The sequence below is a fragment of the Phodopus roborovskii genome, unplaced genomic scaffold (genome assembly GCF_943737965.1).
Source record: "Phodopus roborovskii unplaced genomic scaffold, PHOROB, whole genome shotgun sequence".
NCBI classification, from domain to species: Eukaryota; Metazoa; Chordata; class Mammalia; order Rodentia; family Cricetidae; genus Phodopus; species Phodopus roborovskii.
In genome coordinates this window covers 4,923,373-4,949,584 of record NW_026125052.1, presented here as the reverse complement: position 1 = coordinate 4,949,584, position 26,212 = coordinate 4,923,373, and the positions used below count along the sequence as shown (strand labels likewise).

At 47.9% G+C, this 26,212-nt stretch overlaps 1 protein-coding gene across 18 annotated transcripts in view; it reads left to right on the top strand.

Annotated features, from left to right (window-relative positions):
• Positions 1–26,212, top strand: part of Msi2 (musashi RNA binding protein 2) — a 353,285-nt gene that overhangs the window by 223,647 nt on the left and 103,426 nt on the right. For all 18 annotated transcript variants that reach the window (XR_007835060.1, XR_007835112.1, XM_051194255.1 and 15 more), the window contains one exon: positions 2,966–3,014. Coding sequence is in view for 16 of the 18 variants with exons in the window: in XM_051194255.1 (XP_051050212.1) it covers positions 2,966–3,014 (49 nt within the window). In the remaining 2 variants the exon portion in view is untranslated. The remainder of the gene's footprint in view (positions 1–2,965; positions 3,015–26,212) is intronic.

Here is a 26,212-nt window from a genome sequence, read left to right as displayed (position 1 = left end):
CCCCAACTCTACACCCATCCCTTCTCAGCCTCCAACTGCACCGCCAACTCTTGTGCCAGTTTCAAGTGGGCCCCTACGTACAGGGGCCCCTGCCGGACCGAGAGGCGGAGATTGCTACCAGTTTAGCTGGCTCTGGCACCCTCTCAACTGTGCCCCTCATTTCTCCTTGACAGACTTGCACAAGCTGCTTCTGTTTGATTCTCCTAGAACCGTGAGAAACAGGCCCGTATGTGAGCCTCGGTTTTCATTCTATTCAGTCTTTGTGTATTCAAAGTCTCCTAGTTTCAGCTCTTGCTGTCCTGCCAGATTTCCATTGCACTGATGGCTTCTCTGAATTAATAAGTGTTTTGCAACCACTGAAAAGTGTCCCCCCACAGCCCCCAGCACTGGGATTTATCCATATTGATTGCCCCCTTTTCTCTTCAGCTACTTCTTAGATGTTGTATTTTGTAAAGTGTTAATAGAATTTTTCTTGCACCCTGACACTTTATCTATTCAGGAGGTCTCCGAAAGTCCCATTGTACAGCTGGACTGCAGGGGGAAGAGCCCTATTCTCTACAATAATGCTTGCCTTCCCCTCCCCCCAAAAAACCCACACAGAGATCCATAGATCCTCCTCCACATTCACCAGGCTGGAGGGGATGTGGAGGCTACAGAAGAAAGCAGGCAAACTTAGCAAGGAGAAGCAGGGAGCCAATTACACACTGCTGAAAGACAGTTTTCAAAAAAATTTTTTTTTAATTCAAAATATTTATTTTGTATGGGGATATGAATTTCAGTACCAAAACATGGCCAACCCAGGAGGGAGGCTGTTTTTCTCACTGTTAGGCATTTTCAGTTCAAAATCAGGATTTGGCAAACATCTCAGAAAATGCGGAGATGGGTGCAAAGGAGCAGATGCGGAGTTTACCTGCACTCTCTGCAGGCCTTACCCCCAACCCACACCCACACCCCGGCATCTGAATTCTTCTGGCATCCCAAGGTCTGAGTCTGAGATGCCATATGCTGGAGTGTGACTTGTCTGTGTACAAACACACCGGTTGATCTTATGGCGGTTTGCTTGGGTGGTGCATGGGAGGCGTATGGCCTCAGCAGGTGTCTGGGGGACTCATGATGCCTGCCAGGCATGAGGTCCAGGAACAGCCCAGGGAAGGAGGCTCTGTTCAAGTGAGCTCGTGATCTCAAACTAGCATTACCTCTCCTGCCAGCTGGTGCCTGGGAGAAAGGGAGGCAGCTCCCTGTGGGAGGAGTCACCAGGCAAGGCTACCCTCCCCACAGCAAATGACTGCAGGAGCAGGGGCACCAGAAGGGGAAGGCCCCAGGAGCCTGTTTGTTCAGCCTGGGTTGCTTAGCAACAAAGGGGGCCCTGCCTCCTGAAGGGAATTTTAAGTGAGGCAGAGCTCTTCCAGACTGGCTTGCCTACCTCTCCCATTCTTGCCTAGACTTTGCCCTTCCCACTTTTCTATGTGATAGGGTCTAGAAAAATATGTTCGGTTTGTCCAGAGGCTCCATTTTAAGCCTCATTTCATTGTTTCACCCAGGAGGAGTGAGAGATGAATAGCCTGTGATTCCTCTTTGAGTAGCTTAGCTGACCCCCCCCCCCACACACACACACCAGCTTGCTTGTGAGCTTTTGAGCATCAGCAAGTGTTGAGATCTTTGCAGTCACATACACACACACACACACACACACACACACACAGAGAGAGAGAGAGAGAGAGAGAGAGAGAGAGAGAGAGAGAGGAGAGAGAGAGACTTATCCAAGCACAGTCTTCTGGCTAACAGTTTGTGTAGCCCTGTGGCTTGGGTTACATTTCTGCCTCCAATGTTAAGTGCAAACTTTATGGAGAGAGCAGCCACTTCACCCCGGTGAAACAAGTTTTCTCGGGGATAAAGATGTGTCTTACGGCCTAAAGGATTAGATCTAAAAATAAGAGGAGTGGGTTCTGAAGCCCTGTCTAGTTTGTCAGTTGTTTCTTAAGATCTCTGTGAATCCTACTGCTAGAGATGCCCAAACAACTCTTGGACATGAGAGAAGAAAGACAGCTACCCAGGACACTTTTCTGGAATGCCTTGGAAGAACCCTAGCATCTGTGCATCAGTGTGCTAAGGCTGCCATAGCACAGCGCCACAAGCTGGAGAGTTCCATTAGCCAAACACATTTTTCTTGTGTCTGTTTATTCTGAAAGCCAGAAGTCCACAATTGAGAGGCAGGGTTTGTTTCTCTTGAGGCCTTGCTAGCCTGTGGTACCTGTAAATCCAGTTCCTGAGGATCCAGCACCCTCTCTTGGTTTCCACAGGCACCCACACACATGTTGTGCACATACACAGACACAGGTGCTTTACACATAAATAAAAATTTTAAGAGACCCAGTCACCTCTACAGTGCTAGGAATTAGGACTTCAGTCACTGAGCGTTAGAGAGCCCAGTCTGACCAGTCAGGATGAGAATGCTATGTCTGTTGTTTATAACTGAATAAGCTAAATACACATCAGAAGGGAAGTAGGCTAGGGCCTTTGGTCCATGGAATACTGTCCAGCTGTCCCAACGTAGTGACCTGGATGGAATATTTGCTATATTGTAATGTCATTTGTACAACAGAAAAGAACAACAACAACAAAAAGTTCCACAAATGATACAATATAAACAATTCTAAAAAGAAGTATGGATTTTAAAAATTATATTGGGGGCAGTGTATTTGTTTGTGAATACAGGTGCCTATAGATGCCCCTCCCCACTCTCTCTAAAGGAAACTACATTATATATTAACTAGGTTATGCCAAGTAGAGGGTTTTGGTTTTGGTTTTTCCTTTTTACAGGTATTCTCTATTTAATCAACCCTCCCACACCACCACACAATCTGTGTTGACAATGGGGACCACCTCCCCCACCCCACACAATCTGTTCCTAATAGTCTCTGTGTTTCACGAGAAGTCCTGAAGCAGCTTCTTTTCTCTGTTTCAGGTGGAGGATGCGATGCTGATGTTTGACAAAACTACCAACAGGCACAGAGGTAAGATGGCCCAGCATAAGAAAGCCGCCCCTCCATTCTTTGCTGGAGTCCAGCACTTCTCACCTCCCATCCCATTGACATCCGATACAAGGAAGATTGCAGAATTCAGCAAGAGGACGTAGCCATCTGTTGAGGGCCTAAATATTAATACTAGAGTGCTATGATAGCACAGCCAATCCAGGTATCAGACAGGGCAAACCATCTTGGCTAGGGAACTCTGGCTGAGTTGAGCAACCATGCCCAGCACATTCATTCAACCTACCTTTCTCATCCTGGCTCTCTTAGCCCCTTGCCAACCTCAGCACTCAGTGATCCTAGTGTAAATTATTCATAGTAACTACTCAATCGGACTGTCAATTTGCATAAAAGGAGTTCGCTTAGAAATCAGACTGTCAGCCTACAGGATGAGTTAGAGGCGGCAGGAAAACCTTGTCTTGATTCTGTTCTCTGGTTACAGCAATTGCAGATTTGAAAATGTCCCGTGGAGCCACATAGTACTTAAGGAATATGTCTGTACTTTTTCCTCCTGGCCAATCTTATCTTATAGAAAATGGATCTCTTTCAACCTGGGGTCCACAAACCTTTGAGATGATTTGCACAATGTCTGAGCTTTGCTTAGAAGTGGATCCCTAGTGTTGAACAGAATGTCAGAAAGGACTCTCACCAACAACACCTGCCAGCAGAATGTGTTAAAATCGTTGATTTGAATAGGAAAATGGGAGAAAAAGTCTAGAATATCTGAGGTAAAAGTCAGAGGATGTTGTGGCTTAATGGTCTATGTTCCTGTGCCCTGGAAGTGCCATGTTTCTGGGTTCCTATTAGCAGGATGTTAATGAGCAGTGCTCCTGAAGAGGGGTGACAGGAAAGAGTATGGGGGTCCTCCAGGGAAGGAGCCCGAGTCACCCCAGAAAGCTGTTTCCTTGCCACATCTATTGCATTTAGATGTTTCTCCCGTTGTTTACATTCCTGCTGTCACCTGTGATTAGAAGCAGTTACCCAGTGCGACTGCATCTCTTTCCTGTCTGGGGAAGCAGTGGAGTGAAAGGGAGGAGGGAATGAAGGGGGCTGGGGAGAGACCGGCGATCCTGCCCTAGATGCCTGCAGTGGTCCCCAGAATGGAGAGCTGAGCATTGGGTGGATAGGGCAGGGTAGAGGAGAGAGGTGAGGAGACAGAGCTGGAGAGGTGGGGGGGGGGGGAAGGTGTGCCTGTGAGCTACGATTTATGATTATTCTCTGTCATCAGCAATGTCTCTGTGGTGCTACAGGTGCATGGCGGCCACAGGCTTGTAGTCTCCTTTACTCGGAATGCTGAGATGGAAGAGTCAACCTGGACAACATGGAGAGATTCTGTGTGCAGAAAATAAATGTAGGCGAGCTGGGGAGACAGGACAGTGGTTAAGAGAACTGGCTGCTGTTTCAGAGGGTAGCATTTTGTTTCTCAGCACCCACTTGAGGTGACTGACCACCACCTATAACCCCACTTTAAGGAGAGGCAAGGCTTATAGCCTGCATGGGCATCTGTGTGTGCATGAATATTATTGACACACAGACACATAAACAGATTCCTTAAAATGTGGAGCCAAAGCACAGTTTCCTTGTGTGTGTGTCTCTCTTTCATAACTTAACCTCCATAGCCATCTCAGGAGTCACAGAGTTGTTGGGACTTTGGAAGACATTACTGCACATTTCCATGCCTCCTCCCTGTGTCTGTTTATAAAGTGAAAGTAAAACAGTAGTATCTTAGGATTTGTTTTTAGTCCTGTGATAAAACATCACATTCAAAGGCACCATAGAGAGGAAAGGGTTAATTTCAACTCACATTTCCACATCAGTCTGTCATCAAAGGAGCTCAGGGCACAAACTGAAGCAAGGACCCCTGGGAGGAACCCTGATGATTGGCCCCTTTCTCATGGCCCCTTGGACTGCTTTCTTAGTCCAGCTGCCGAGGGGTGGTCCTGCCTGCAGTTAGCTTGGCGCTCCCATGCCAATCATAAATCAAGAAGATGCCCCCACAGACTTGCCTACAGGCACCCTGATGGAGGCAGTTTCCCAGTTGTGGTTGTTCTTAGATGACTCAAACTTGTGTCAAGTTGACAAAAAAAAAAAAAAAAACAAAACTACCAGGGCAAGTATTCACTTTAGTAGAGTTGTTTGGCAAGTGTAAGTGTGCACAAGTGTGAGCTCTTGTGATTGTTATCGTTACCATTTTGTAGCTGAGATACCAAAGTTCAGGGGAGGGAGATTCTGAGTCCCCACTAAGCTTCCAGCCCAAGGCTACTGATTCTAGACTCTCTTTCTTTGTATGCCCAGACGGAACAGGTTTTTCTGGGTGAGCGATCAATCCCATCTGAATGTGATTCCCAGTAGTCAGTGTCAGAACTCAACAATCTCAGGCAGTTGCTAGGCCATATCTTGGTGACTGCGTCCTTTCCTGTTATGTCTGGGTCTGTGATCAAATCCAGGACCCGGAGCACAATGAGTTACTTTCTAAGCTTTCTCTCCTCTCTCTCTCTCTCTCTCTCTCTCTCTCTCTCTCTGCATGTGTCTCTCTCTCTCTCGTGTGTGTGTGTGTGTGTGTGTGTGTACACGCGCACATGCGCGTGCACATACATGTTTGTATGTAGGACATGGAAAGAAGCTAGAGGGTGATACCAGCTGTCTTGGAATCATCACTCTGTTTTATTTACTGGGGCAGGGTCTCTTGCTGATTCAGTTAGTTATCTAACCAGCTTGCTTTGGGCTTCTCCTCTCTTCTCCCCAACCATCACAGACAGACCAACACGCCCATCCAGCTTTTATGTAGGTGATGGGGAATCCAAACTCCAGTCTTCCTGCTTGCATAGTGTTTTACCCATCAAGCTGTCTCCTCAGCCTATGGCTTTCTTTTTTTCTTATGGGTGAAAGAAAATGTTTCAGGCATTCTCAGTGCCAAGCCCTGGGTCTTCTACATCATCATCTCTTCAACACTCACAGCAGAGCAGGGACAGATTTGTCCTCTAAGGGCTCTGAGACGGCCAATGATTTGTGTCATATGACTGGTAGAGGTGAGATCAGCCTCAGAGAACGTGCCTGAGACCATCCTCCCTTACTTGTGAGGACCAGGGTGCACCACTTCCTTTTTTCAGAGGGGAGGAAGACCAGACAGCCTGGGATGCTGAGATTGTGCTGTGTGCTCTCTGTGAGTAGGACTTTTAGCATTGTTAAGAGAGGTAAGATGGTCTCAGAAGCTTCAGGACATCTTTGCTGGCCCTATTGAGTCCAGATATCTGGTCGGCACTGGGGGCAGGAGAGAGGGCAGAGCATCCAGCTCCCCTGCCAGAGGTTAAAACCCCTTAGCAGATGCCAAGTACAAATTGTACAACTCTATAATTTGTAAAGTCTCTGAATGGGGATAGGTCTGATGATGAGTCTCAAGGCAACCACACAGCATTGATATATAGTGAGAGCCTTTGAACGGGGGCCACACAGAGTGTACAGGCTGCAGAGCCGGGAAGCTGGCCTAGAGGAATGATGACGATGTCTGCTGCTTCGTCCTCTCCATGTATTTTCTGTGCAGATAAGAATTTTGCCTGCTTTCCTACTTCAAAACAGCCCAGAAGTTTCTCTTGGGATGAGTGCTAGCTCTGGGGTAGTGCCTGCATTCAGATTAGGAAAGTGAGAGAAACTTTCAGATCAGAGCAGAACCTGAGTCCTGTCTGCCAATACCATTCCCACACGCCAGGCATGGTGCAGCATGCCTTGGAATCCGGTGGTAAGCTCAGGGAAGCAAAGCTCACACTGTCACCTCACCTTCGCTGCCTCAGCTTCCTGCCTCCCTTATCTTGTGTGGGGGGGGGGGCAGCAGAAGGTGAGGACCCCTCTCTCCTCACACTGCCTCTAGCTCTTATCTTAAAGAGTCCAACCTGGCAGTGAGCCCCAGGTGTTGTCACAGCATGGTTGGACACTTTAAGTCCCTCACCCGCCCCTTTGGATAGAGAGCCCAGGCTGTGCTTCGTCCCTGGTCCCGGGAACATGGACTTCAACAGTGTATCGGGAGCCATAGCTAGCATCTCGGGGACATTGAGGCATAGACTTGGCCTTCTGAGGTCCATGGGCTGGTCTCACTCAGGGCATTCTCACCATTAGGAGGCAGAGGCCAAGTTAGCTGCCACTCTACCCTCTGGCTGTCACCACCTGTCCTTGCTCCCCATGGAAGAGATGATCCGGAGGCATATCTGAATGGCTATTGACTTCTGTCCACTGAAGGACCAGCCTGGTAGCCCTAGTGCCATGAGAGAGAATCCAGGGGATGAGAGTTTAGACTCTGTGGGGTGCTCTCATCTTACACCTAGATAAAGCAGGTCTTCCTCTAGCTTCAGGGACTGCCCCAAGGAGACAGAGGTGCCTGGGGGTTCTCTTTCTACCTGCCAAGCATCCGACCATGGCAGTTTCTTTCTCTAAGACTATGAGAAGGGAATTGAGGAACCACAGAACCAGGGGGTGTTTGGCCTTTAGCTTTGTAACCATCTCATGTCCAAGGTGAATTTCTTTTTAAAGAAGAACTAGGGCCGGAGGATGTGAATAGTTACTGTGGGAGCTCTGGGAAGCAACCCTACTAGGGGTAGCCTTGGGAAGAGTCCTTGGCTGGGGTGGCTAGAGGGGTACTCTGGCCTATGATTACATCAGAAATGAGGAGGTCCCTCCCTGTCCCAAGTAGAATGAGGGGTTCACTTCTGTATCCACTGGAGCCATCCATGATGTATTCCATCCAGGAAGCTTGTGTGATCTGAGATTTCTTCTGCTGAGGAAACTGGAGAGGGGTGTGCCATAGGACTTCTTGGGATACTCCCAGCAGCCAGGGAGGCAGGATGTAGAGGATGCCCTTCATTCCTGAAAGGGGAATGGGCACACTGCCTCAGTGACCACCCTGATTTCTTCTGTCAGAGATCCTTGGCTATTCTAAATGGACTATGTTGACCATCTCAGTAGACACAGCCAATGCCGTGCAAGCATTGGAGCCAGCACAGGGACCACATGTGGCAACTAGCCATAGATGAACTGAGCTGCCCAGGGATTCACCCGTGCAGAAGCAAAAAACAAGACATTTGCTCAGCCTGTGTGACCTGCAGCCCAACCAAGCTCACCGCCACTCTGCAGTGGCAGGTTCTGCAAACCTGAGAATCAACATGGCCTAGACTGCTCCCTCATGTTTTGCTCTCTCTACACCACACCTTCTTGCTGCCCATGCTGCTCTTCATTTTCAGATAGAGAAACTAAGTCACAGGAAGTGGCTTCTACCAGTAGATGCTGGGAGCCATCTTTGTTCCTGCCTGTCATTTTACCCCATGGTCTTCTGTGAGACGATCTTTGTCCCCGGGGAGGGAGAGAATGACGCCTTTCCAATTTTCTCAGTCATTTCATTTGTTCTCTAGAGCTTGTTAGAGGTAGCCTGGAAAGTACTGGGCAGATCATCAAAGAGTTTAATCATCAGGGGCAAGTCTGCTGCTTTATGCTTGCAAATGGCAGATAAGATCTTGAACTCAGCATTAGGTATTGATCCCAGGGTGGGGCTGGAGCGGGCACCTGAGGGAGAAGTAGGGAAGGCGGCAAGATGCTGTCCTTCCAATTTGCTCTTTTGCTGGCAGGAGGCTGAGAGTTGGGAGGGAGAGAAGGATAGGTCAGCTCTCTTTCTGCTGTCTCCAGCTCAGCCCTGTACAAAGTGTGGAATATGGGCTGCTGAAGTAGATTGTACCTTCACCTCTTTCCAAGGGAACAGAACCCCCAGCATGAGGGTTATTCCGGGGAAACCTTAGCTAACCCTTCCTGTGACCTCAGACCCTGGGCTCCTGAACTCCTGGGTCTCTCCCAGGGAAGAGCTAGACAGTTGGGAGCCCTTGTGGGAAATGAATGGGGTGTCTCGAAGCCAGGAGCATTGGCTAAAGAGGGAATCTTTTTTGGCCCTGGCTATCCCTATGGCTGCCATTACCCAGCAGGCCTGTTTGCTGTGGAACATTGCCAGAGGCAAAGGAACAGGATACACTGAGAGCAAAATAGAGATTAGCTTGATGGATGACTTTTCCCAACAGCTAGCAGTCACTTCCTAAATGCAATGCTAATGACTTTGGAGAGAAACAAGAGCTCCAAACAGCCATTGGCCTACCAAAAAGGCCCATCCCTGGCATCAGCCACATCAGGTCCTCAGAGCAGAGAGGTCCTGTCCCTGGGTGGCATACTTTATCACAGCTGGAGAGGCACAGGCTGGGCAGAGCCAGCCAGAGGCAGTGCTTTGGGCCAGCTCACCTCAAGGCCATTGGACCCAGACCTTGGCTCTTTTCTCAACACTTGCTCAGTCTCCATCCCAACAGTTGGCCCAAGTATAAGGTCTCTGTGATTTGCGTAAGCAGTTTATTTATTACAATGATGCCAGTAAAATGTAACTGAAGCTGTGATAGAAGATAATGCTTTTCTGAGAGGGGAAAAAACACAGCAAACAGTCCTTAATGTCTTGAATACCTGCCAGATGCTCACTTCTGAAATTGACCCCTCAAGCCCAGATTGACTCTTTTATACACCATATAAAGATGATTAAGAATGGTACTGTAATTATTTGTTTATTGATGCATATTTGTCAAAGAACCAGAAGCATGTAAAAAGGGTTCACAGAGGCATAAGTGATATCATTTTTTTTAGCCTATGGTAATGAACCCCTGTACTCTGGAGGCTGAATCAGAAGGAGTATTGTGTTTCGGGCGAACCAGGGCTAAAGATATAAACCCTGTTTTGAAGTAAATAAAAATAAAAGCATTGCTCTGTTAGTGTGTGATGCCAAGCAAGGTGGCAAGATGATTGTCCCTTTCCTTATGAGAGTCTAGAATTGGCTTTATTTATCTGTGAGGAGAGAGTAGGCTTCACAAGAGTCAAGTGTGACTTGGTCTTCAAGAAGGATGTTTGGCAAAGAGGCCAAGTCTGGGAGAAGGGCTGTTAGATAGGGGCTGAAAACATGATAAGAATGAGTAATGTTTTAGCTGGCTGTGACATTTATTAATGCATGACAGGATGTTTTACTAGTGCCCACCTGTGGGGTCTAGAGAAAGACCTGCCTGTTGGCCTTGTAGAATTATGGCTGAAGTATTTTCCTACTCCTTTTTAAAATGTTAGATTTATTACTCTCTGTGGTGTGTCTGTGTGTGTGTGTGTGTGTGTGTGTGTGTGTGTGTGTGAGAGAGAGAGAGAGAGAGAGAGAGAGAGAGAGAGAGAGGAGAGAGGAGAGAGGAGAGAGGTGCATGTGGTTATGTGTGCTTGTGGAGGTCAGATGAGAGTTAGAGTTGGATCTCTTCTTCTACCTTTACTTGGGATCCAGGAACAGAACTCAGGTTGCCAAGCTTAAGTAGCAATCACCTTTACCGGCTGGCCTATGTTTTCCCACCTCTTACATTTGTTCAAGCTTTGGGATGCATAGACAGGTTTATTGAAAACCTGTAAGCCAGTGGCTGGTCATTATTGGTATTGACACTAATTCTGCAACTGAGTTGGAATACAGGCAGTTGAGCAGCGGTCGCCTGTCACAGACACCTGCAGCCAAGGGCTTGCCCCTCACACAGCTTTCATTTCAGGCTGCAGTGTGATAAAAAACCCCAGATTTGCCAGTTGGCTGTTACTAGCAACTACCGGGTTCTGATGGGTGAACACGAAATCCTGTTCCCCTCCCAGAGTGTGTCACTCATCCATCGGCTGTGGTCAGCTGTTCAAAGAAGACAGTTCCGAACCAGGACTGTGTCCTTGAGCCCCTGGTGGTCTGACTTGTTCAAAAGAAGTCTTGGGTGCCAGGGCTTTGGGTACTTGAAGCTACTCTGTTAGGAGAGTTACCTGCAGGCTTGGAGCAGGGCAGGCTTTAGTTAGAATGAGGAAAAGCCCAGAAGTTCAAGAGAAGCAGTAAATGAGCCCCCACTTCCCTCTCTGCTGGATTCCCAGTTGAGCGTGTCCTGACCCTGCGGGCTAATGAGGGAGTGGTATGCTTATTTATCCCCTACTCTCTGAACTCTGTGAGGGACACATGAGCCTCTAACCCCCCCCCCAGCACATATTTAACCCTCAGGCCCAGACCCTTGCAGTAGTGAGGGTAAAGGAGGGGCGGAGCAAAGAGCCGCAACCCGCTACCCAGATCCCTGGTTTAATACCAGCCTCAGAGCTGTCTGCACATTTTATTTTCTCATTAAATAAACACCATTAACCTTCCTGAGAAATTGGTGCAAACATGACCTCGCAAATAACCAATTATAAGGGCAGGGTTGAAAGAGAATGTGAATTTGAACATGTAGAAGAAGCCATTAAAGATTCCAGTAGATGTCCCAGCCCTGGCAACATCGATCGAAGACCTTAATTTTATTTCTGACAGGAAAGCAAGGACCATACTGCAATTTTTTATTTATTTTCTTCTTCTTCCCTGAGGTAACTCAATTCCGGAAACGCCCATTCTGGCACTGTCTCTTGAGATATTAATCAGCACAGTTGCTTGGTTTCTGTTCACCTGCTTTGCTCTGCAGACAAGAGGACATAACTATCCACTCCATAGCAACGGGACGGTGCGGGGACCCCTGGTGCCAGTGAGGCCTGCAGAGTCAGGGCAGTCAGCTTCCTGGGAGAGCGAGCTGTGTTTTATTTTGCCCAAGGCAGAAATCATCAAGTTCTTCTCTGAGCACAAAAGCCCTGGCACCAAAACAGCGGTGGCTAATAGATCTTCCTGCCTCTCCTGGCTGGGGCCGGAGGAAGCAGAGAAGGAGTGGGCGTGGGGTCAGAACTTCGCTGACCCAGAAGTGGGTATTTGTAGAGAGTCCGAAAGAGCCTTTTGTTGGGGCCTGTTCCCACAGAGGCCAAGGCTGTGAAGAGCTAGGGAGGGCAGAGTGCAGTGGCCCTAAGAGAATGGAGCCCTGGGGTTGGTGACTTGATTAAAAGCGCCTCCTAACTTGGCACCCCTGTGCACTTCTGGAGGTCATGGAGGCCTGGGCCAAGGGTCACAGAAAGCCTAGGGAAGTTACTCTGCCGTGAACTCGGAGGTTCCTGGGGGGGGGGGTGCAGGGCAGGACTCAGCAGTGCAGGAACTGAGCTGCTGTTGGATGCTTGTAGGCCAGGGTTACCAGTATATCTCTACCACTGTGAACACGCTCAGTAAACAGCCCACAGGTAGGGCCAGCCACATGGCTCCCGGAGGTGGGGTGATCGAGCTTTGAGCCCTGCTTGGCTTGCTTGTGGAGGTAGTGTGGACTGCTCTGAGAGCTTCTGGCTCAGTGTGAGAAGTGCCCACTGCAAGTGTTCAATAACCTGCACTTTCCTCCCCCTAAGAGCAAGGCTTTCCTTTTTTGTAAGCACGCACACACACACGCGCGCGCGCGCACACACACACACACACACGTGCGTGCCACGCGCACACACACAGTCTGTAATTTAATTAGTACCCCTATGTTTAAAATGTTTTTCCTTTGCATACAATATGTATTGCGTGAGAGTAGACTTTTCCTGAAATGCCATAGTGGTTAAGATAAAGCACCTAGCCCTAGAACCATAGAGTTAGAATGCTAGCTCAGATATAATGGCTGTGTGGCCTTGGGTGAGTTACTTAACCTCTCTGTGATACAGATTCCTTATCTATCAGATAAGAAGGTAATATTGGGTTAGCCTAAGGCTTGCATCATTTGGCCACAGTCAAGCATCTTTATACTTCATGCATGTGTACCCGTGTTCTCACAGATGCAAATGCATGTACATCAAACCCATTCTGCTTTTGAGAAGTGCGATTAAATGACCAGAACTACAGAGGCAGAGGGACATTTTTAATTGTATTATCATTTACTCTTTGGATTTCTGTAAGATGTACATTCATTACCTAGTCAGATGCTGACTTTTAAAGTCAAATGAAGAAGAATTTTTCAACAAAGACACAAAACTTCACCTCACCCAGCACCCTCAGTACTGTCTCTTCTATCTGTCCCTGATATCTCCATAAATATTTTGAAGCCAGTTGCACTCACATGATTTGTTCAGGGTGTGTACAGACTCGGCGGAGTGGAGGATGGTGGCTCCTGCCTTGCAAGGCCACTCCAAGATATATGTTGCAGCCAGGCTTGACCATCCCCTCTGCACTGAGCTGCCTCTGTCTTGGCTGTTCCAAAAACAGGGCTGGGTGGAGGGGATTTTCTCACTAGCTGCTGCTCTTCCCAGACAACCGGCTATTATTAGAATGGCTGGCCTGGCCGGGGCCTGAAAAGAGGCTTGTTTGCTTCACTTCATCCAAGACTAAAGGAGAGGCTAGACAGGGAGGCCCTCCATCTCAAAGCACCAGTGCTTTGTGGGTAGCATAGAACCACCTCTTCTTCCAAGAAGGTTAGTGAGCGTGAGGGCCTTGCAGAGCTGGCAGGGCAAGCCATTCCTGTGTCCTCCCTGTTTAAAGCTGCAGATTCCAGTTAATGACACTGAGGACATAATGTCCAGGGTATTGGGCCAAAGAGGTGAGCACTTTGGTGGGTATCATAGTTCCAAGTTCTACAATTTGAACATCAAATTGTGTGACTACAGACCCATTGTGGACCTTCTCGGGGCCTCTGTTTTCTCATCTGTTGAAAGGGTTGTTGGTGTTAACTCATGGGCTTAAGGCTTACATGGAATCCATGTCAAGCATTCGATACTCAAGAGACCACTTGCAAATAATTAGCTTCACTCTCATCTCAGTGTTAAATGGTGAAGGGGTGTGTGTGTGTGTGTGTGTGTGTGTGTGTGTGTGTGTGTATGTCTATGTCTGTGTCTCTGTGCATCTGTGTGTGGGTATGTGCACATGAGTATAGGTGCCTGCAAAAGCCAGAAGATGGTGCTGGTTACAGGCAATTGTGAGCCACCAAATGTGAGTATTGAGAACCAAATTTGGGTCTTCTTCAAGAGCAGCAATGCTCCTCATTAAGCCATCTTGCGGCCCAACTAGTATTGCTTTGTTAGTAGAAGAATTCTGTTAGTGCCATTGCTCAGGGAATGCAGGCTGTGGCTTGCTGTCCAGCAGTGACATGGACTGGGGAGCTTTCTACAGTGGAAGATGCTATAGATTGAGGCAGATTCTCCAAAAGCGTGCAGCAAAGTCCTAACCTCTCCAACTTCATAGCACAATCATATCTGGAAACATATCTGAGTTAAAATCAAGTTAAAATGATGTCTTGCTGGAGGAGGTTGGCCCAGTATGACCAGTGAAGGGACATGTGTAGGGAGATACACAAGCAATGGTCACTGTCACTCAGAGGCAATAGCTGGAGCAATGCAGGTGCAAGCCGAGGAGTGCAGAGACACATAGAGCATACCACCCCTCAGCATAGCTTCCAGAACCAGTACAGAATAAACTGTTACTTTCAGCCTACAACCCTACTCAATCCGTCTATGGAAATAATAGCGTAGAAGGCAAAGCAATGCTTGCCATTCTAATGTGCCCCCTTGCTTGCTAGTGGCCTGCTGTCATGGTGCCGTGGGTAACTGTTTTTCTCGGAGTACTCCTATTCCTGCCCTTTCCTAGCCAAATGAGGGCCAGGGAAATTAGAGAGAGTGAAGTGGGGATGTATCTGTTACTACAGAGGGCTAGCCTAGCATATGTGAAGCCTTGGTTCCATCCTCAACACCGAATCATAGTGACATGTGCCTGGAATCCTAGTACATGGCAGGTAGAGCCAGGAGAACCAGAAGTTCAAGATTATCCTCAGCTATCTAGTAAGCCGGTGGCCAGACTGGGCTTCATTAGGTTCTGTGGAAATGGAGGGAGGGAGAGATGAACCAAATCATTTTATTACAGTGTTTAATAATTTCTTTTTAAAAAATTGAAATAAGTAATTTTTTTTTAAGAAGAAAGGAAGGGATTAGGGAAAAAAAGACCTTTTATGTCACTGAGGACATAGTCCCCAACCCTAATGTAGTTATGCCCAACCCAAGTATGGTGTGGTGGTTTGAAAGAAAATGGCTCCCAAATAAATTGGCACTATTAGGGAGTGTGGCCTTGTTGGAGAAGGTGTGGTCTTGTTGGCAGAAGTGTGTCACTGTAGAGGCAGGCTTTGAGGTCTCATATATGCTCAAGCCACACCTGGTGAGGCAGTTCACTTCCTGTTGCCTTTAGCTCAAGATGTAGAATTCTCCAGCGCCATGCCTGCTTGCATGCCACCATGCTCCTCACCATAATAATGGACTAAACTCTGAAACTGTAAGCTGCCACCTCAATTAAATGTTTGTCTTGGTAAGTGTTGCCATGGTCATGGGGTCTCTTCACAGCCATAGAAACCCCTAAGACATTCAGAGAACTAAGACCCCCCCCACATTGACATTGTCATGTTAAAGGGTTTGTTTGTTTATAAAGAAACACTTGAAAAAAATCTAGGGTTTAATTTTTACTTTAGTGGCACCCAGGGCTCAGTCATCTCTTTAGAAGCAAAGGAATAAATAACAGGCACTATTAGGAGCTGTCAGGATCCCCAACTCTAACAGTACAACCAGGAATGGGGGATTCCTGGGGGCCCTGTCTAGGAATATAAGGCCCAGAAGTGGGGGTGTTAGAACCAGGGGAGCTGGTGTATATGACAGCCTGCCTTGGCACCCCAGCATTCCTCCTCTTCCACCATGGGGCAGGTGGGGGGCTTGGGGGGAGAGGCAGGGAACCAGCAAAATAACCAGTACTTCAGAAGTCCTCGGGGAGACTTCTCCATTTGCTTTTGTTGTCCCAGAAACCCTTTCGGGTAGGGGTGTTTGCCAGATGCAGTCCTGGAGTGAGCTTTTAAGCTGCATCAGTGCAGTGGAGGGTCAGAAGGGTGACACCTACAGCTCTCTGACTGTAAGGGAGCTGGTGATCATGCCATGATAGGTAATGCCACCCTGGCATGGATGGGCTTCTGTGCATCCTCAGGTGTGACCAGCAAGCACAGCAGTGTACAAAAATAACCGCCAGGATTTAAAAGTGGCGAGAGTTGTGTGCCTTTGAGCACCCCCTCCAAATGTGAGGTTTCTCCCTCCCTCTCTGGCAGTGTCCCAGCACCCTAGGCAGAGCCCGTCCTCCACCAGCTCTGGAGCAGACGTGCATAGTGCTGACATCAATTTATTATCTGAGAGGGCTGGGCTGGTTCATGGATGATTCATGGCCCTGCTTTCCACTGCTGCTGGAGGTGACATCATCCATTCGGGCCCAGAATAGACATAGCGACCCCTGGTTTGTGTTTCTCACCAGCCTTGGGCTCCTTTCCACCTCCCACCCAGCTACTGTGTGCCCTCTTGAGTGGGAACCGGAACTGTGGTGGGCCTGGGATACCCGCCCGCAATATTGCCTTAGGAGGGCATGGGTGTGTTTGTGTCCTGTTGTGTGACCTTCCTCAGAGTCCATGTTTTCTCTCAAGTCCAAGAGCTGTTTAAGCCCAGAGCCAGCTTTGATGTCTGCCTGTCAGGACTGGCTTGGTTATGAGTGGTGATTGCCAAGCTAGAGGTCTCGGCTAAATCGGAGATTTCAACCTTGGGTCACCTGAGGAAATGTTAAGCCTCACCAAACTCCTGGGTCCTGCCCTAGGTCAATCAGTCAGTGAAGTGAACCTAAGGGCTGGGAGCCTGGTGCCATTTTTTCACCATACCAGCTGATACTAGAGTGCATCATCATTTATTTACCAAGCACCCTTACAAGTCATCAGAGCAGATCCTGGGCCCTGGGCTATATCTGGGCCCTGCAGTCAGCATCCTGCTCTCCAGTACCTAAGGAAAGCAGCAAGCTAGTGAAAGTTCTTGCTTGCTAGAAAAGCATCTCTGTAAGGCTGCTGCTTACAAGTGGTTTTGGGGGGGGGGCGGGGAGCCCCAAAGTATTGGTTTGGTTTTTTTAAAATTCTACCCTGGGGCTGAAGATGTAATTCAGTTTCTAATGTGCTTTCCTAACATGCACAAAGCCCCGGGGTTCAATCCCCAGCACCACATAATGGGGAACAGTGGCTCATGGCCAGTATTGGGAAGATGAACATGAGGATCAGAAGTTCAAGGTCATCCTCAGCTACATGATAAACTCAGGGACAGCTTAGAGCACATAGGAGTCTCATACATTTTCAAATAAGAAGGGAACTGGGGAAATAGGCCCATTGGTGAAGTGCTTGCCACAGAAGCAGGAGGACCTGCAGTCAGACCTCCATCACCCACGTGAGATGTTGGGTACACATCTGGGAGGCAGAGGCAGGCAGATCCCTAGAACTCACTGGCCCACCAGACTAGCCTCGTCAATGTGCCTCAGGTTCAGTGAGAGATGTTGCCTAAAAGAAGAGAGCGTGTGACTGAGGGAGACTCCAGTCATTGACTTGTAGCCTACATGAGCACAGCAGGGTATACACATGCACTCACACAACTCAGTCTTGCAACCTGCACTCCTACCTGGTGGGCCCAGAGGAAGGTGTGCTTTAGCCAGAGACCTGTGCCAGACCCAAAGTGCTTCTGTACTTCTCTCCCAGACCAGATAGAAAGTTGTACCCTCACAGACCCAAGATCTCTGGTCCTGGCATCTTAAATCTCCTTTTACTTAAGTAGATTCATTTGCCCTGGAAAGAGACTTCCTGATTCAGCTAGTATGTTTATATATAAATGATGCTGGAAACACCTGGCAATTTTTCTGACTGGCAATAAAAAAAAAATGTAGCCTGAAAATTATGGTTTAATTTGCTCTCTTCCCCATTCTGTCTTACCTCTCAAAAAGAAGAAGGCGGGAGGGATAAGGTTTACAAAAGAAGCTTTGTATTTTGCCCACAGTGCTAATCTGTTTTACAACAGAAACACATGTACCCACAATTCCTAATAATTTCTTTTGATGCTATTTTTAGAACTGTGGGTTTTAATGGACAATTGAATTGTTCATTGGCAAATGGGATATCATCTAATTGCATGTTTTTATTTATTGTGAATTTGCAGGTAAGTCCCAAGGAGATTGGCAAGCACGTAGAAAGGGCTAGGATACACAGCATTGTCAAGATTCTATTTTCCAAGGTTTCAAAGCTTTGTTGCTTCTTTAAGGCTGCAGCTCAGGTGTGTGCGTGCGTGCGTGCGTGCGTGCGTGCGTGCACGTGTGTGTTGGGGTACTTCTGCAAGATACTTGAGGAGTGCACGCATATCAGTGAGGGTGTGTAAGTGGGAAGGGGTGTGAGTTTTATGTGTCCCTTGTTAGAAATACACTGTAATTAAAGGTGCCGTTAAAATATATATATATAAAATTAGAAAAGTAGGTACTTGTTCACAGGAAGGCCTTGCCTCTGTGTGTGTGTGTGTCTGTGAGAGAGAGGGGGAGAGAGAGAGAGAGAGAGAGAGAGAGAGAGAGAGAGAGAGAGAGAGAGAGAGAGAGAGAGAGAGAGAGAAAATGTGTGTACACAGGACTGATTGCAGAACCATGTGGAGGCCAGAGGGTAACCTCAAGTGCTGTGCCTCAGAGCAACTTTTCTTCTTTTCAATTTTCTTTCTTTAAGGATAGGGTCTCTTACTTGCCTTAGATTTGTCAAGTGGGCTAGGTTGGCCTACCAGCAAGTCACAGAGATCCTCCTGCCTTTGCAACACTGGACTATAGCAAGCACATGCCACCATGCCTAGCTTTTTATACATGGGTTCCAGAGATCAAAATTATGTCCTTGAGGCCAACACTTTACCAAATGAACTACCGCCTCAGCTGTCTTATATTTCTTTATTTGTTTGTTCTTTTTTGTGTGTTCTGTTTTGTTTTTTTGTTTGTTTTTGAGACAGAGCCTCACTACATAGATGAGGCTAGCCTCCAACTCATAGAAATCCACCAGCCTTTGCCTCCCAAGTGCTAGGATTAAAGGTGTGTAGTACCTTGTTCTGCCGTTATTCATTTATTTATTTTATTTTGAGGCAGTGTCTCATGTAGCTCAAGCTTGCCTTGTACTCCCGATCCCATGCCTTAACTTCGTCAGTGCTAAGTTGACAGGCATGAACCAACCAGTCCCTGCTCTAGTATGTCATATTCTAAAGGTATGCTTCCTTGTTTGTAGAACTGAGTGAGATTCCCCTAGGTCCTCTTGCTTGGTCATTAGTGGCATAACTAACTTTTCTCAGGTAGTCATTCCATCTACAAGCATCTCTCCAGTTCACCCCTCTGCTGGGTTTTGGTTTTGGTAAGATTCTGTAGCAGAAGGGGTAGTACGGCTCTGCAGGTAGCTAGCAACTCTTAGCTAGCAACTCTTGCTGCTGCCAGGGCCGTAGCAGCTGGGGCAGGAAAAGGAGAGCAGCTGTGGCGGTGTTATTAGTCATTCGAAGAAGAAATTGAGTTGATAAATAATGAAGCAGAAGATGTTAGCAACCCATGCTGCAGGTCAGGTGACTCCGATGAAAACCCCCAGTTAAGTGTGTATAATGGTTTGACAGTACATATGCCATCTAAAAACATCCCACTTTAAAATGGAAATTGAACTGTCCATGCCATCCTTAGCAAATACACCAAAGCCGTTACCAATGGGAGCTTGGAAATCTGAAAGATGATCTTTCTATTTAGCATGGCCCCGCCTCTCTCCTTCGCAGCCCCTGCTTAAACTCACTTTGTTTCCCTGTCCTTGCTTTTTCATTTTGTTAACTGTTTTGATTTGTAAAATACCATTCCTCACACCACACTCCTTTATGAAGGTTTACTGTGCTGTTCTTATCTTTCACCTTAAATCCTTGATAAGAGCATTTTAAAAATGAAATTGCTACCTGACACTATTATAAAGTCTTGGCTGGCAGCCAAGGTAGAGACAAGAGCTGGGGAGGGAGGAGGAAAAGGAGACTGATCTGAGAGAAAGGAAAAGAGTCTCATGGAAACTAATAGTACTTTTTTATTTTCCTGGATTTTTAGAAGGCTTTTAAAATGTTTAATGAAGTATTGCCATAGCCTTGTGATGCCCTCTACACTTGTATGTTGTACCAGGGACTGGGTGGGCAGTGGGCACTTGCAACAGTAAGAGGATACTTAGGCCAAGGTTGTTCACACCGAAGATGAAGTTTGTGCAAATATTTTGCTATGGATTGGAGCTGGATGAAGTTGATGAATGGGTGGGTAGATGAATGAGTGGATGGATGGATGGATGGATGGATGGATGGATGGATGGATGGATGGATGAGTGGGTAGGTGGATGGATAGATGGGTGGGTAGCCGAGTAACTGGGGAGTTGGATGGATGAGTGGGATGGACAGGTGAGTGGGTGGGTGTATGGACAGATAGATAAATGGATGGCTAGACTGTAAGACACTGATGGGTGTCATTTTGACAGCTGCCATGTTTATCATTATCTTTTCCACTTCAGTCATCCCCACTTCTGTGACTACCCTGTTTAAGCAGAGTCTCCTTTAGTCAGAAAAGCTCTGGTGTCTGACTAGAGGAAGACTAAACGTTGGAGTCGGTTTGGTGACATAGTATGCCAAGTGGTCTTCATTTATCCACAGAGGGCATCCATGATGGGGTGTGGGGCATCGGGAAGCAGAACCATCTGATAGAGCAGGCCGTTCACATTCTAATAGACTGATTTAATGAACTCTTGTTAATTCCTGTGACTTGAAGACAGCCATTCTCTCCCCATAATAGGCCTCGTTAAACCATCTCTGTACTGACTGGCGCTTTTATTATTGTGATGACTGGAGGACTTGAGTCTGAATGTTACAATGACAGGTTTTCCAAGTTGCCTGGTGGAGAAGTGGGTATGTAATGACGGTTTTCGGTGGCAGTAAGGGTGGCCACCACCACCTGCACTGGCACAGACATTGTTAGTTCTGAGTGTCCTGAAGGGCAAGTTTGCAATGACCTGGTATATCACCCCCTGGATGATGGGGGTAGGGAACTGGGAGGCAGCAGAAGGGCCCTCGTCATCCCCTCATCATCCAGTCAGTGTGAGACAGCTGGGGTATGGTATACCTCCTGGGTGCTGTGCCAAGGCCACAGCCAGTGGGAGGGCCCCATGAGGAGCTGGTGATCCCAGAACGATGAAAGATAGTTTATCAAACACCTCATGAAAATATAATCCATGACTAAAAGGACTGCTTTTGGGAACCGTCTTGTCTCTTTTTGAGTGGAGACTAGAGACAACCAGACAAGGCTCAGTGGTGACGAATAAAGAAACGTTACTTTCTGAGCACAATCTTCTGTTCCCAGTCACTTTGCAGCAGACATTCAATCAAAATGCTAATAGCGGCGGCAACAAGGGACCGTGGTTATTGTAATACTAATTGATTGGTTGGAGGGTGGGTTTTGATAAGTGCAGCTGAAGATTTCTGAAATATGATTCTCTTTAATTACTGGGATGCTAATAAAAAAGAACAAATGATTTAATGATGATTTCCGAGGTAATGGCTTAAAGATTTTGTTAGAGTTTAAAATGAGATGTGGTGACTATGTACCGTGAAAACAGCCCTGGTGGGTGAGCCCTTGCCTTTGTCAAAGCCAGGCATGGGATAAAGTCAAGCTTGCCCTTGCAAGGCTGTGTGGGATAGTGGTCAAGGGCTCTCCAGGATTACTGGGGAATCTGACGGATCTAGCTTGACATTTCTTTTGCTGGGTTTTCCTAAAGTAGGGTCTGTATGTGCTGGCCCATGTAAGTATTCTTCTTGGCTTCCCCAGTAATAGAATGTGGCCTCTAACTCTGGGACAGAGTGATTGGTACCCCAACCCATACTGTAACGTCCATCCTATGCTTGAGGACCCTAACTTTGTTATAGACAGCCACTCAGTTTGGGGTCACTAGATACTTGGTTTTTGTTTGTTGTTGATTTTTCTTTCTTTTCCTTTCTGGTGTTTTCCTTGTTGTTGTTTGGTTTGGGTTTTTTTTTTTTTTTTTTTGTTTGTTTGTTTTTTTTTTTTTTAAACAGGGTTTCTTTGTAAAACAGTCCTGGCTGACCTGGAAGTCACTCTGTAGACCAGTCTGGCCTCAAACTAACAGAGATCCGCCTGCCTTTGCCTCCTGAGTGCTGGGATAAAGGCCTGTGCCACCACTGCCCGGCCACTTGACACTTTCTGTGTTCCAGGCACTGTACTAGTGTCCAGCAGTACTGCAAGGAACAATGTAAACCAAACTCGAGCCCACTGTGAGCTCCAGTCCTCTGGGGTGAAGGGATGTGCATGCCATCATTTCAAGGTTGGGGTTGTAACTCAAACAAGTGCTTGCTTGCCCAGCATGTACAAGGCCCTGGGTTAAGTCCCCACTGCCACAAAGGAAAAAACAAAAACATTTCTGGTACTGCTAAGCACTAAGGAGAAAATACGGCAGATAGTGTGCTTGGGAGTGGCCAGGGAGGCAGAGAATCACAGGAAAGCGGTCCAAGGAGGTGAATGGACAAGGACTTAGCATGCTGGGAGCACAGGGAGAAAGCCGGAGCTGAGATGGGAAGCGATGAACATGAGTAGAGAGGTGGGCAAGATCATGAAGAGGTGAGGAACCGGGCCTGGCATGTGGCTCTGTCCCACTGGCCCTAGAACTGAAGAGGGAGGGCCAGGTGCGTGATAGGATGTAGGAAGGGCAGTTGGCGGCCATTACAGAGCTCCAGCAGGGGCTTGGGTTGCAGTGAAGGGCTAGAGAGGCCAGGGGGCCTGGAATCCATCTTTAAAGGCAAGGCCAAATATTCCAATAGACTGGATTGAGGGTTATGACGCAGGCTCTGGATCTTGGTGCTATTGGTGAATTTGGTAGCTGGAATAGGTTTTAAGAAGAAAATTGGTTGCTGTTTGAAGCACCCATGGAATCCATGTGGTAGAGTTTAATAGATGGCTGTGCTGAAAGTCCCTGGAGAAGTAAAACAAGCCACTCAAATTTGCCTAAGGAAAGGAACATCTGGGGCAAACTTGGAATAGAGTCATTGTCAGTGTAGAAAACTGGGTTCCTTCACTTTTTCCAGCACCCAGACATACATCCCTGAGGGCATCTTTTCTGGCTTGTTCAGAGGGTTTGATGGCCTGTGTTGCATTTAAGGCCCAGAAGTGTTGCTGAGGATGCAAGGAAGAGAAGTAGAAAAGTCCTAGGCTCATGGCTGCAGATCCGTTACTGAGCTTGGTTGTTTGTCCATCCCTACCTTCCACCTACCCCCCACACCTTCACCCCCACAAGCAGCGAAGGTCCTGGGGAGACCAGAGCCTACTCTCCTTCCATCCCTTGCTGCCTCCAGGTCCAAGGTCTTTACTGTAAAGAGGGGCTCATACCAATAGCCATGGGGGGGGTTGTCACCAGGGGGGTTACCAATATGAAAGATTGGTATGTTTTTGTTTCTTTAGAGAGAGCAGAAATGAGATTTGTGTTACTGGGGTGGGAGTGGGGGCTTAATTGGGGCGGAGAGGCAGTACTAGCCTTCCTTTCAATTTGTCAAGCTTTCTTTCAAAAGATCTGCCAAAGAAGAAAGGGTAATTAATAGGCTTGAAGTCATTTCCGATGTGTCAGGATTTCTGCCTCGCTTCCAAGTGATAATGCTTGCTGGCTCCAGGCCTCTAGGGAGCCTTCCGTCTTATTAACTTGTCTGGGAGAAACAGGGAGTGGGGACAGCTTGGGCCAGTGGGTGACGGGAAATAAAGATTTGTGGTGTAGTGAGCTGTAAACACCAGGGCCCAATAAGTTGAGGGGAACATGAGGGGGTGGAAAGAGAGGGATGCGCTTAGACTACTCTTCAGCAGGAAGCCACAGCCTCGGGTCCCTGGGTCCCGTGGTCATCTGACCTTCTAAAAGATTCTTCAGTGTAACCCCAGGGAAGATTGGCACTGTAATGAGCAACATGTTGACATGAAGGCATCCATGTGTGTTCACATCATTTCTCTTACTTCCTACGGTTGCCTATAAGAAAGTAATCTCCCACTAAAATGCCTTTTGGACTCCACAGTAGCTAATTCTCTCCAGCCCTGGAAGTGGTCTGCCCACACAGACCCCCCCCCCCCAGCTTTGGACTTCGTCAAAGACAGAGCTGTTACAGAGCATACATTAAGTGCCTAATTGTGCATCACTCCATCTGGGACTTGGCCTGTTATATGTGTATGCTTCCTACCCTGGTGGTGTTTATGGTCCAAGAGAAGAAGCTGACCTCTGCTTTGCAGCCAATAGGTTGCCTTGTGCTGCGCCCCCTACAGTGTAGGCAATTGAGGTCTTGTTTGTGTGTATGAAGACGGGGTGGAATTCTACCTCCACATCTGGTTGTTCCTCACCTCAGGGTCACCCACCTTTAAACTTTTTCAGAGAGACAGACAGTGTACATTCTGAAATTAACATTGACACTCTGCCACTCCACTTATCTGATGGATGACTCAGAGAAATCAAGTTACTTAACCAAGGTCATGCGGCCAGTGAGAGGTAGGCTAAATACAAGCCAAGCAGCTGGGCTGGATGGTAACTCCTTGACCCACCTCTCCCCATGATGGACTTTTGGATTATATGTTTGAGGGAAGGCCTCTGCAGCTGGCCTAAGTGGTTAGCTGACAGGGAAGAGGGGAAAAGTGGTCTTGAAATGGGTGAGGACTTGTTCAGGAAGAACCTGGCATTGGCTTCCCGGTGTTTGAAACCTTGTTGACAGCTGAGCAGGAACAGTGTCTTCTTTACTGGCCAGTGTCCTCTGGGAGAGCAGGTCACTCTTGCACTCACACTCCACCACCGGCCTCAGTTGGCGAGCACAACTCAGCTAAGCCAGCTGGGAATCTCACCAGGATGGGGAACAGATGCCCCAGCCAGAAACCCCCTTTGAGCCCTGGAGGTGGGGGTGGAGCTCCTGGACTCAGCACCGAGCAGGATTGGATGCCTGGCTGGCTAGCAAGAGACAGTGACTGACAAAGGGCACAAGGGTATAAAGCCCAGCTACCTTTAGGACCCTACCAGTTCTTGGTGTGGGAAACCAGGGCCATGGTGGGACTTCAAGAGGGACACCCACTGCCCACATACTGTGCTTCCATGTGGTCCCAAGCAACCCTGCTTGAAGTTCTTTGGGGCCACAGGGGAAGAAAGTAATGTCTTGGGGTTTTTTGTTTTGTTTTGTTTTGTTTTGTTTTATGTGTGCCTGCCTCTTTTACCTTTTCTGAAAACAACTATAAGCACAGAAATCAACATAGCCAAAAGCTGAACGAACTCTCTGCTCTTTCTTCCCACCCCGCCTCTTGCCCCTTGTCTTTGCCTCACCCGCCGATGGTGGAAACTGTCCACCCAGGCAGGAGGGGCCTCTCGAGGCAGCTTCCGTCTGATGGGAGAGCTCAGAACAGGCCTGTGTGTGCGCACATACACACAGCGCTCTGCCTCCTGTCCAGTCTATCTCCTCCCATATTTCTGCCTTTCTCCTCCCCTCCCTCTCCTTCCTCTCCATGCTGTCTTCTCTCTTTCCTTGTACTCGGGATTAAACTCAGGATCTCCCAAGTGACAGGCAAGCACTCAACCACTTAGCCTTTTTCCAAGATTTGTGTGTGTGTGTGTGTGTGTGTGTGTGTGTGTGTGTGTGTGTGTGTGTGTGTCTCCTTAAGTTGCTCAGGTGGGCCTTGAACTTGCGATCTTCTTGCCCAGTAGCTGATATTACAGTCCTATCTATGTCTTTGCTTTTTCCTCCCCCATTTCCCAACTTTTTCTGTCTTTATCTCTCTCTACCCCCCCCCCCCACACACACACAATCTCTCTGTATAACTCAGGCTGGCCTTGAACTCAAGGCAGTCCTACTGACTCAGCCTTCTGAATGCAGGGTTTGTAGCCATGTACCACTCGCCTGGCTCAGGTGGCATTTCCCATTAAACCAAAAACTGTAAGCTGAGCAAGTCAGCAAGGGCTCAGCTTCCTACCAGGCTGATGGGAGAGGTTGGTAGACTGTAGACTAGGGGTGTGGTCTGAGCCTCAGGAAGCTGCTGGAGGGGGAAGAAGGGGTTATAGAGAGTCTGTAGATGGGTGCCATAGGCATATTGGTGATAGCCTAAGGAGAGGTCTACATTGAGTAGACCCTGTAGATAGAGCAGCAATACTGGCTGATGCTCAATGTTCCCATTCTTGATGTACTCACGAGGTATTCATGTGCACACCGGCATTTTTACCTCTCTCCCTCACCCCACTGGTGCTTCACACATAGCTTCCAGAAGCAAAACAGAAGTTAATAGCAAGATGTCTGATGGCCCATGTGTGTAAGGGGCTTGCCCTGGGCTCCAGAGGTGGAGAGACTCTCAGGCTGCCATGAGAGGCTGGAAACGGTGGAGTCTTCAGCAGGGGCCAGGGTAGATGTGCATG